The sequence below is a fragment of the Python bivittatus genome, unplaced genomic scaffold (genome assembly GCF_059951505.1).
Source record: "Python bivittatus isolate LINGU-HERP-01145 unplaced genomic scaffold, Pbiv_v1 ctg000080_np1212, whole genome shotgun sequence".
Classification (NCBI taxonomy): domain Eukaryota; kingdom Metazoa; phylum Chordata; class Lepidosauria; order Squamata; family Pythonidae; genus Python; species Python bivittatus.
The window spans coordinates 81,942,498-81,954,607 of NW_028277035.1; the positions used below are offsets into that span (position 1 = coordinate 81,942,498).

At 33.9% G+C, this 12,110-nt stretch overlaps 1 protein-coding gene across 8 annotated transcripts in view; it reads right to left on the reverse strand.

Moving 5' to 3' along the window:
• Nucleotides 1-671: 671 nt before the first annotated feature.
• PTPRG (protein tyrosine phosphatase receptor type G) overlaps nucleotides 672-12,110 on the reverse strand; it is a 610,625-nt gene continuing 599,186 nt past the window's right edge. For 3 of the 8 annotated variants that reach the window (XM_088134426.1, XM_088134423.1, XM_088134421.1), the window contains 4 exons: nucleotides 10,764-10,906; nucleotides 8,045-8,180; nucleotides 7,117-7,243; nucleotides 678-1,602 (listed from right to left, as the gene is read on the reverse strand). In XM_088134426.1, coding sequence (XP_087990552.1) covers nucleotides 1,568-1,602; nucleotides 7,117-7,243; nucleotides 8,045-8,180; nucleotides 10,764-10,906 — 441 coding nt within the window. In that variant the 3' untranslated portion in view covers nucleotides 678-1,567. Of the gene's footprint in view, nucleotides 7,244-8,044; nucleotides 8,181-10,763; nucleotides 10,907-12,110 lie in introns of all 8 variants that reach the window. The other 5 variants (XM_088134425.1, XM_088134422.1, XM_088134420.1 and 2 more) reach the window with 4 other exon arrangements.

Genomic DNA, 12,110 nt, shown 5'->3' on the forward strand with positions numbered 1-12,110 from the left:
TCCCAGTTTGTCCCTGGCTCAACCTCCAGCCCAGTGTTTTTGGAAGCTTTACAAAGGCAGGCTTTTCCAACTTTTGAAAAAGTAAAAAATGGAGGCTAGCTTGGAAGTAAGAGGAGGAATGGGAAGGCCAAGCTGTTTTTCTCTATCTGGGAACAGAGAACTGTCTCTCATCAATTAACATCATAGAATATATTTTTCATCCACATTCTAGTCTAGTTTGAACTTGCACTGAAGAACCGAACCATTTAAACATATTTATCTTCCAATAAAACGGAAACCTAGTTTCATTCAATGAAGCGTCCTTTGCAAGGAATGACTAAAATAAAAGATGGAATCTGTCTCACTAGGAGGATTGGAAGATCATTCCAAGTTATGAGGGATAGCTTTTAATTTGTATGTATGTACAATCTATAAATAATTTATTTTCAAATGTTTTAAAAAACAGACCAAACCAAACTACCCAGCAGTTGATTCATGGTGACTTCACTTGCATCTAAGCAGAAGTGACTAGTTCTGCACGTGGATCTTTTTGCTACATTGTTCATCTTTTTGTTTATTCTTATAAAGCACAAGTTTTAATTTACACAGTGTATGTGCAAATATGTTGAAATTATCAATCAACTATTATAAATACATCAAAAACCATACTTTATTTTATGTATAGCAATACAATTTACATATTAAATAACACTATAATAGAATGATTTGATATACTTTTAAACATAACAAAATGGAAATTCTTCAAGTTACAAAAAAGAAAAAAAAAGTAAGAACTCCCCTAAAACCAAATACCACATTTTCCCAATGGGTCAAAGAGATAAACTTATCCAGTGACTGGTTAAGTCTAATTCCTATTGCACACACTGACAATGGAAATTAAAGAAAATCCAGCATCAACAATCACTGTTCCAAAGAAATAACATGTGTTGAATCATTTTTGGAATGTGATGGCATTTCACTACTTCAGTACACATAAAATATGTTGTCACATATCCACCACAAAAGGGAAAAAAAAATGAAGTTGAAACTAGAAAAAAATTAGCTTTATATGAAAATATAAAATTCTATGATTATATACCATAGATACAAAGTTCCCAGAAGATGCTTATTCAAGCAACAAAATATTTACAGTTGTAATGATTTTTGTTATTTAAAAATGGATGAAATGAAAAGAATGGCTAGAGATGAACACTTAGTTCTTTAGAAACAATGGCTGCTTGCTAGTTTCAAAGGTTGAACCAAAAAAAAAAAAAAAAGAAAGTCACTACCCCAAATGTTGGAGAGTTGTGACGTTTTATAAAATTGATTGATTATCTCCTCTTCTGGAGACATGTTTATTCTTAAAACTCAAGACATTTTTTCTTGAAATTAATTATCCTCTGTAGAAAAGGGTTCCATTTCAAATCTCTAACAAAAATACTAAAAACAGTCAAATAGCTAAAACTATAATGTCTGAGGCCAAGTACTTTCCCTGTGGTCTGTCTGTCTTTCTCCCCCTGTTGGTATGCCTGCCCTACACAGATGGGCGTAGCTGGTATTGTTTATAATGGCAACCAAAAGAGATAGCTCAAACGATACACAAGCCAGAGTAGAGAATTACATCTGTAACAAAAAAGAAATGCATTAGAGACATTTCCAGTTCATATAGAATTCACTGTCATAAGCATCAATAATGGGAATGGGTAGCAGAAGAAAATGAATTTTGAAAGCATGTCAGATCATGCCATTTTCCTGTCCCCCCCCCCCTTTAATTGTACCATTATTTTTGCTAGGAATTAGTATTATGCTTCTTTGGTAAAACGGATAGCTCAACTTTAAAAGAGAATAGCACTTTATAAGAAAACAGGCATTTGTAACAAATCATTGTGCTGTGTCATGAAAAAGGAAAGAGAGGATAGTTCGGTACTTTCCAGTCAGTCTCCTTCAGTTTAAAGAAATAATTTAGAGGAGCTAGGAAGCACTTTTTTCTCTTCTCATTATAACTCCAATTAGAACAGGTTTGAATACTCTGTCTTCCTTGTATATACACATAAATATATACCTTAGGATGTTTTCATTTATATTCTGAATTGATTTTAAAAATTCAAAAAAAGCATTATGCATGACTGATGAATTAATATAAAGTGCTTCTAATATTACCTGCTGGATCAAACAATACAAAATAAAACACATATTTCAGATGAAGACTGTACACTGGGAATGAGCTTAAGATATTTCAATAGACTGGAATTAGTAAGGAACTCAAGGCATAGACTCATGGCCTTGGGGTGAGCATCCAAATACACAAGGTCACGTGTTTGAGAATATCCATGTTATAACTATGTTTTCTTAATTCCAGATGACTTTTGTAAAGCTCAGTGTTCCAATTCTTTTGAATAAAGCACTCATGTTTACAAATTAACATTTAGATATCATAAAGATCCCATTTTTCTCCATAGATGGATAGAACTTGAGTCTAGCAGGAAGGATGAATAACAGTATCTCATAAGAATCATGAGGCTATTAATCTGTTCATATAAATAGCTTATATCAATTAGCAGTTCTACAATGATCCTTTCATAAACAGGTACAAGATCTATCTTGAAGAGCAAGGCAGAGTAGAACTGTAAAATAAACAGTGAAGGAATAAACACTGTTAAGCATTTATCTGGGAGCAGCCATAAAACCCCAATCCAGGAGATGTTGGTTGTGCTTAAAGTAAATTGAACTTAATGGGAGCCAAATCTTGATCAACCTGCTCCATTGATTCCAATTATGAATTATGTGACTGCAATTAATGTGCACATTTTTGTCACATAAATAGCTAAGAAGAAGCATGCATAAGTCTGGAACTGAAGAGGGATGAGATGGTAGAGGTAGTTTCTACTACACACTCTGCCATGTTTCTGAAAAAGAAAATGCTTTCCCCAAACTCCCATCTGAATGTTTGTTCTGATATTTGTAGAAGAGCTTTTCTATCCTTTCATGGCTCTGAGCCTGCTGCTGTTTGCATAACAAAAACTCATATGCTAATTGAATTAGGCACTCACTGCTTTTCTTCTATTACTGCTCTAGTTCTCTGTTTTGGAGCTTATGTTATGTTACCCTCTTTTCAAAACAGAATCCGAAATGTAACCCCAGTAGTGCAGTTTTTCATATCACAGTGAAATTATTTTGTGGAGTTCATTCTTACATTTAATCTTGAACAGCAATTCTTTCCCCTCTATCTTTGTCTCTTTGCCTGCAACGTTAAGCTTAATGATCAAGAGAATTAATAAATATTAAATGGAAGGTAATTACATGTTAAATGGAGTTACACACCTGCGGACTAGATTCTACATCAGCACTGAAAACCCAGTTCAAATGGCATTGACTTTTTCCTGAAAACAGTCTTGCTTCAGCTAGATATAGGTCTAATTTAATTTTAAGATCCACATTCAAATTTACTCTTAGGAAATAGCAGCTGAAGTGCAGTCAAGCTGTCTTGTCACAAGCATTTTTATTCCCTTTCATGAAAATCAGATCAAAATTAAAAGTTCAACTGAAAATGGAAAAAGAAAGCAAAAACACCTCTTTTACCTCTTGAACCAATCATTTCTTGACATAATTTGGGTGTGAAGCAATCAAAATTGTGATTGTGCTCAATGGTTGTAATTTCCTGAAGCAATGCCCATTGGCAGCAGTTGCACTGCAATCCCTGATGTGGGTGCAAGCCATGTGCCTCTTAGTCCTAACAGATGCAGTACAAATGGCATAACTAAATATGTTATTACACTGAAGTGCAATTTATGGAAATGCAGTGGACTGACTAAACGTCACTGTATGGAGTTCCTTTACTGAGAAGATTGGAGCCATCAACTGGCTTTTAGTGTGATATGTTCATGGTTCTTATAATGTTATGGAGCTCATTTACCTCAGTATCAAAGAATGCTTCGTAATGGAATTTAGCAAATTTGGGGCATTTTCTTTAATGCCACATTAATAATTTGACTAGCAAATTTAAAATAAGCAGTAGTACAAGTCATTTATTTTTGAGATTGCAGTTACATGCCATAATGTTAGAGTAGCTGCCACTTTACTGGATATTTTTCTTGCTTTATTAAGTCTTCCCATTCTTTAAAATACATTTAAGGAAAATGTATTTTAAGAAATAGTTTTGTTTCTAAAAATATAGTATTTAGATTTGATTTGTGGAGAGAATAGGAATATGTGTGTGTGTGTATGACAATAGCAACAACTTTGAATTCTTCTATTGAAGAATTAAGGTCATCTGATTCCTTGAGATTTAGTTGTGAAGTATTTCAAAAATGTTGGTGGTTGTCTGTAAAACTGATTAGTTTATCATTAGGAATCCCTAAAAAAAGTCTGCCTTCGATGGATATAAGTTGGCAAAACACTATTTTTCTCAATGAGTGATGGCCATTTATATCCGCTAAAGGTGTGTGCATTTTATTTTGAATAAATAATGTTCTAATTTATTATATTATTTCTAGTGAAAATAATTGAAATAATTTTTAAAGAAAATAGTGGTTTTATTCTGCAAGTATCTGTTGATATGCCACTGTATATTGCAATAACTAGAAGACCAATTATTGCATAGTAGTTCCTATATTATAATTGTTGTAGCAGTGGTTGGAGCTGTTTAATGCAATTAATATTGGAATGAATATGTTTCAGAACGTGAAAATTATAGAATTTTCAGTATGTTTTAGAGGAGCTGTTCAAAGTAATTTTTATTTAGGAAGAAATGAAGGTGTAGGATATACAAGGATCTTGTTCTTACTGAGTTAATAAACCATTTCAGAGTTGGAATTCATACGATGGGGAAAATGACGACTGCATGCCAACCAAATATCTAGGAAAATGCTAAGTTGTAACTGATCCCATGATCCCTTCTATAGGCTAGGAATGTTTGCCTTAAATGGAGGAATATTTGACTGCCTATTTCTGGCTTACAGTCCAGTTTTAATCTACTTCTAACAATTACAAGTAGATTTGTTTTGACTGTTCCTGGATTCCTTTTATATAAGCTCAGCCACTTCTACACTGACAGCTCCAGAGGGAACATTTAGATGAGGCAACATCACTTTGGCTTGTTACTGTCTTCATACCTTGTTACTTTCATAAGCTGGCACATTATTTTTACTAATTTGAATTGCAAACATAGAAAAATAAATTCAGAAAAAAAGGAAAAGTTTAAAACCACCTTATTCAGAGAGTGCGCAAGCTGCTTTTACTGAACTAATCCAGATAGCCATTGGGTGGAAACTAATGTCTTTCCTGCAGACTTCTACTAGTACAATGGGACTACCTTGCCTATCCTCCTCTGATGTTTGAGGAGCTCTCTTGAATAGCTGTCAAAAGTGCATAGGAGGCTTTCTTTAACTATTCTAACTAATGCTGTAATTTCTACTGAGTTTCTCTACATCTTCTGCTTATTTATTAAAGCCAAATGCAATCATTTTTAGTGTACTCAAGCATTTCACTAGAAGCTAATTCATTTCTCATTTGTACAATGTAAAAACATAGGAAAGCAGTACTGATAAAGACCAAAGGGCTATCTATTCCACCAGTACTGGTGTCACATCCAGAAGCAGAATATGAGCAAAAATAGTATTGTCCTGGTCATTTCCCCCAGTAATTGAAACTAAGAAGCTTATTGCCTCTGATACTGGAGATAAAATGTAGCCTTCATGCTGAGGAGCCATTGCTAACTATTCTCCATGAATTTGTCTCAAAAAAGCAATGTAAGGAGACCATATATTTAACTGAGCTTCACAAATGTTTTGGAAAGCACAACTTTTTAAAGTAATTTGAAACAAAAATATTAAATGTTAAAACTAATGAGTAGATTTTGTTTTTTCAAGGGAGTGAACCAGGTTAAGGTTGTAATCCTAAATACTTTGATTCAGTGTAATTTACTTTTGAGTAGACATATAGGATTGTTCTGTAGAATAATGTAATACAATGTACAGTATCTAAGAATGAAATAATGCAATTGGGAAATACATACTAATTAATTTTGTTAAAAAAAGAGGAAGAATGTAATCTTATAGGTAGTTTTTTTTTATTAGATCGCTTCACCAGTAATATGGATCAGTACGTTTTAGCACTAAAGTATGAAAATTACACACCTGTAAAAACGGCATCTAACAGCTATGAAATTAAGAAATTCCTTTCTCCATCATATAACATACTGTCAAGACAGAGGTTCTGTTCCAGAAAACTTAAGGAACTATACATGTAAATGTGAATAGTGTATGAATTGGAAATATTGCTAAATACTTTTGGAATAAAATGACCTGATTGTATATTGTTGCACTGTAATTAAATTGTCCATAGTGGAAATATGATCAAAATATTTTCTTGAAATGAAAATGTTGTTAAGAACACCTGGGGGAATTAATGAAAGTATAACTCCAAAGTCTGAAATTAAATCACAAATCTGAATTGCTCTGCATTTTGGGAATAGAATTTTATGTGTTCCATAGAAAGCAATTCACTGAACTTTACGAAGTCAAAAGAGGAATTCCAGACAATGCAGAGCAGCTGTTAAACTGAATTTCAGTAGCTTCCCAAAGTTTATCTAGCGATCAACAGTTTGTGAAAGACAATGAAGAACACCACTCATCCATGTTACTGGAATACAAAAGAACCATAACAGTATGAAAATTAAACAATAAATATTGGAATATGTCAAGGGTACAGCATTTTTCATGTAAATCAAAAATAATTCTCTGGCCTAGCATCCAAAATGGTAAAGCCAAGGCTTATAGCAATTAACTAAACATCATGGTATTTCAACTAATAAGTAGCGTGTCTGTTGTCATGGAATGTCATCAGGGTTTGTTTGCTTTTGTATTATATCTCTGTAGGCAGTTAACACTGATCATATAGTGCAAACTAGATAAAATTGTGTTTCACTGTGTGAAATAAACAGAGGTGCAAATGCTCAGTAGGATACCATTAAGACGTAAAATGGCAAAAATAAATATCAAAACTTTTATCAGTGTAAAAAAGTAATTGGGTTATTGTATAACCTAGAGTCTGGCAAAAAAGGCCTCAAAAAGTTCAGTCTTCAGAAATTCCACAAATTAAGTGCCTTTAAGTATTCCTTTTAGACAAGAGATTCCATACTTTCTGCAGGATCTGATTCTTCATTGGCCATAACAACACCATTTTTGTCCATTGCCAGGGGGCCATTTCCATTTTCCTTAGTGCTGATCAGGCTTAGCATTGCTTTGTAAAGAAATTGGTACTGCTCCTGGAACAGAAAGATCAACATGTTTTAAGTTACCTAATACTTAAGCAAGCCGAATGTTCAGACTGCATTTTCCAGAGTGGTTCAGTTTCACGTATTAAGATTCCAGTTGGAGCCCAAAGGTGTTTTTTTGCCTCTTCACACAACTCAATAAGCTTTACATTATGGGGTAACCCTCACTTTCCAAAATGATGCAAGAGTTCCTTTCTCATCTTCCAAATATTTTCTGAAAAACTACATTGTACCCCCCCCCGAAAAAAGCATCACCAGTATTCTTCAATTTAAGTGTTTCCCATTCACTTTTGATCTTTAACTAGTGCTTGTACAAGTGATCTTGTCTTGCTGTGGAACAAAATTGCTCACTTGCATGCATGCAGTCTCCAATAAAAAGCGTCTGCATGGTCCTATGAAAGAGAAGGTATTTTCACCCTACAGTGTTCTCTAAAGTTATGCATATTGCTGAAGAATGGCTCTTGGGGTAGAATCCAATGATCTTATTCTGATTTTTCTATCAGTAGAAAAAAAGAGGCATCTCTAGAAGAAATTTTGGGAGGGTGAGGGGAGAGAGTACTGCTTTTCCATCAATGGAAGAAGAGCACTGATTTCACAAAAAGGTTGTGCGTTCGGCTTGACAACAGTACATGTAGAAATCCCACAAGAAAAGCAGAAGAAAAATGTCTTATATCTGAACCCACATGACAAGAACTTAGGACTGTACACAAAACCTGTGCATAGATTTCAATTATTATTTTTTTGTTTAATGACTTCTTCGTCAACAACTGTATCTCCCAGTTCTAAACTTACAATGTCTGTAAATACTCCAGGCCTCATCAGATTGATCATCTTTGCCACCTGGAAAACATCAACAGCATTTTCATTCTCCAGCTGCTGGGACAGGGTGGTAAGGGCACATAATGTTCCAGCCGCCACTGCTCCATACCTGCAAACCCAAAGAATAATTTTATTTCCTATAAACCCTGGGGAGGTTTTATCAGGCTGAACTGAAACCTTTATGTCTTTATGTTAGCTTTAATTTTCCTTGAATTCACCCTACAGTTTTTGTCAAGCATTTGTTCTTGAAGGAATAAAATGGGGGGGGGGGGAGTGCACAGATGGAAAAAATATGTTTTCTGCTACATTTCCTCAGAATGCAATTAAAAGCTGAACTATATAAAACCTTAAAACATGAAAATAAAATTCACTGAATATAACAAATACTAGAAGGGACTTACAGAAGAGATGACCGGGCAGTGTTAGAAACAGGTTTGATTTTTTTGCCTCTGACAAAATGCTCAAATTAATAACTGGGCTAATTTTAAACAGTTTTGAACATTGCAAGATCAGCAAAATGACTACAAACTAGGTGAACATTAAAACTAGCCCTGACTGAATATAAGTTGGCAAAAATATCTCTGTTTAATATTATACCTTAACAAGTCAAAATATAATATTTAAAATTCTATTTTTAGGAAGTTAGAAGGAAAACTCCTGAGGTTATAATTGTAGTATATGATGCGTCCAGCCAACATTTCCAAAAGCTGGGAACTATGTACACATCTTCTTTAATACACTGTTGGTCTGACAGGCTGGGTAACTGACTAAGAATGTTGAAACTAACTTTCAGTGAACATCGTTTTTTGGACTGGGGAAGGAATTCAAGGGATATATAGAAACTTTATTAAAAACATTATTGGAATAAAGGTTTTTTTGTATTCCCACTGAGCTTTTTTTTTTGCTTTTGTTCATTCAAATCGGCAGAACTTCATATCATGTCAGAATTTGCTCTTGAAAATTCTCTCAGTTGCCATATTGCATGGATGGGGATAAGTAGGCTGGTGGTCAAGAAACTGAAGTCTAAAACTCTCTTAGGTATGTAAAACTAATTTCAGTTTTTAAAATCTAGGACAACATTCGAGAATCGGTAACGAACATATTGGAGATGTTGGCATTTAAAATACTTGCACGCCCTGACATATTGAAAGACAAAATTTACTTTAAGTCGGAAACGCTCACTCAGCTTGGCTGATAAAGCTGTCCAAGACAATGCTCCTTTTTTCTATTTCACTTTCAGTCCCAGTACAATATTTGCATTTTTGACCATTTAATCACAAAGTGGTGATACTGATTTGTCTAGAGCCATTTCTTAAAGAAGCTCCTTCCTAGATTGTGTGGATTTTTTGGGTGGTGGTGGTGATGATCTTTTAGTCTCACAACCAATGGTCTCTGCTTTTGCAGATGTGTAATTGTAATTCTTGTAAGACAAAAGTTCAAGTATTATTTTTATTATTATTTTACGATGAATGATATCATTGTTAACTATTTTATCTAGAAGTTTTATTGAAAAGTTTTTAAAAGTTTCCTTTTTTCACTCCTTTGAGATGAAGGGCAATATAAAAATATATTATTGCTATCATCATCATCATCATCATCATCACCATAATCACCATCTGAAAATTTAAAAGCACTCTTACTGGTTGTAATGGTCTATTTCCAACAAAGGTAGTCTGCTTGCTCCTTGAAATATGAGCGTGGGAAACACAGAAGGTAACATCCCTAAAAACTATATGCCTTAATAACAGTTCATATACTTTATATGCAAAAGTCCTATTCTTTGCATACCCATTTAAATGATCTCAGCTAGTTGGCATCACACAGATTTCTGCCTGTGATCTGGGAAAGTTGCAGTCAGTTTAAATGTACTGGAGAACTTTAAATGTTCACATTTAGGATTCTGACTTAAAAGGTAAAAAAACAGTGAAGAAGCTAAGCTTCCTTGGTACATCACACTTCCTGGACATTACAAACACATCCAAGAATTTATTCTTTTGATTACTAATGGGGCAATTATTTTGCTAAAACAAAATTAAAACAAATCTTCAAAGAGCTTTACTTCTTAAATGGAGATTGAGAGTTCAGTATACAACTCAGGGCTTGTTCAGATCATCATTGGGAATTAGTGAACTTGGACTTACTTAGTCCAACAAAAACAGACCTTTATTATATTCCCTGAAGCACTGTCATTGTTGTAACATCTCATAATGAAAGAAACTTCTAGCTATTTTTTGGGTGGATAACATGGTTATAGAATCCCATGATTTGCCTTAATCATGTACTTAGGAATTACATCTGAGATGAATGTAGGGGACAATGAAAACCATGCTAATCTAATATTAAATTAAGATGTTATATTAACATTTCTTAACTTGGTGTCCTTCATGTATGTTATCATTGCAAGTCTCAAACTTTAAATTATGGGAGTTGTAATTTTGTTATATCTGTAGTACACAGATTGCTTCTGTGCTGATTAATTGCTTCTAACCATCCTCCTCCATTCATATGAACTGCATTTCAGTATAAAATAGGATACAGTGGAAGAAAAATGTTTGTGAAAATGAAAACATAATTCTAATATTTCTAGAGAAGTCAATAATGCCTTTTACCTCCCTCCTAGATGAAAGTTCACAAACTTGTACATTATATTTACTCTAATCTGTATAAAAATTGATTTAGTGAATATACATACTCATCATGAATGATGGTCGGGCCATCTCTTGTTAAGGCCTCTTCCTTGATTATATTGATAAGCTCAAAGGTACTGCTGATTGGGGCATCTGGATTTGGCCATTTGGGGCACTGAAAGTGGCGAACTTCCAAAACGTAATCATCCTGAAATGAAAATCAACCCAACTATTCACCATTTTAATTCCAATTCTATACTGAAAAAATTATTTTTTTACATCTTCAGCCTCTGCAATGTGTAAGTATTTCAATAATCCTCTGGAAGGAGGAGCCAAGATGGCAACCAAATTAGTAGCTTTTTTTTACAAGTATTTAACCTCTCCAAGCAATCAGAAACGAATTCATTTATGATGGTAACAAATGTCCCAACCCTCTTAGTTGTATATAAAGAGTTAATGCTACTGGCATAAGTTTTTTTTTTAATCTTCCCCAATATTACTAGAAAGAAAAAGGTGATTCTTGGTAGTACCTAATGGTTCTGTGCTGTGACCTCCCCTTGCTTTAAGGTGTACACTCCAGATGCAATAGTCATATCTCTAATGTTGCTCCATATCCTATTTTCTAAAATTTAGGGGACACTTCTCCATCAATAAATTTATCTTACAGATGTTCAGTGTCATTAAATCCACTGTATGCTGAGTCCAAATATAATAGCTAGCCAAGTAGGATGTTTAGATACTGCTCATAGTGCATGTGACAATAATGAAGGAACGGTGTTACGTTTTAATTATTAAAAAATTAAAATAAAATAATGACAATAGAAATGGCACTTGTTATGTCTGTCCCAAATGTGAGATAATCAGTCATTCAAAGATCCATATATATAGAACATCCTGGCATTTCCAATACTGTTTCGCTGCAGAACATAACAAAACATGTTAAATATTTTCTGAACAACAGCTTAGCTTGTCTGGGCCACTCCTGTGACAAAGGCAAATAGCTTTTTGCTACCATGTCTGTTTTTTAAAAAATTAGTTTCAATATGAGCACAGTTTCTTCTATAGGAAGCATTAGAATTTCTCCATTGATCCTGAAATTGCATGGAACATGGAAGAAAATTTAGTAAATCTTAGGAGGAATATTAATTTTTGAACAAAACCTGTCTACTGCTCTGGAACAAGTTGCACTCTGAATAAGTTGCTGTCAGTAGGATCTGGAAGAACAGCTAGTGAGTATATATTGCAAAGTTTCTAAAGGAAAATATTGAGCTTTGAAATATAGAAAGCTTTTTTTCTTTTTTTAAAGTGGGATCTCAAACCTATTGTGTGTTTTTGTTTGAGAAGTCATTTCATGTTCAGCTCTGGTAAAAACTGAAGCATTATAGCTTTCTATGGAAACAGTATGCTGAAAA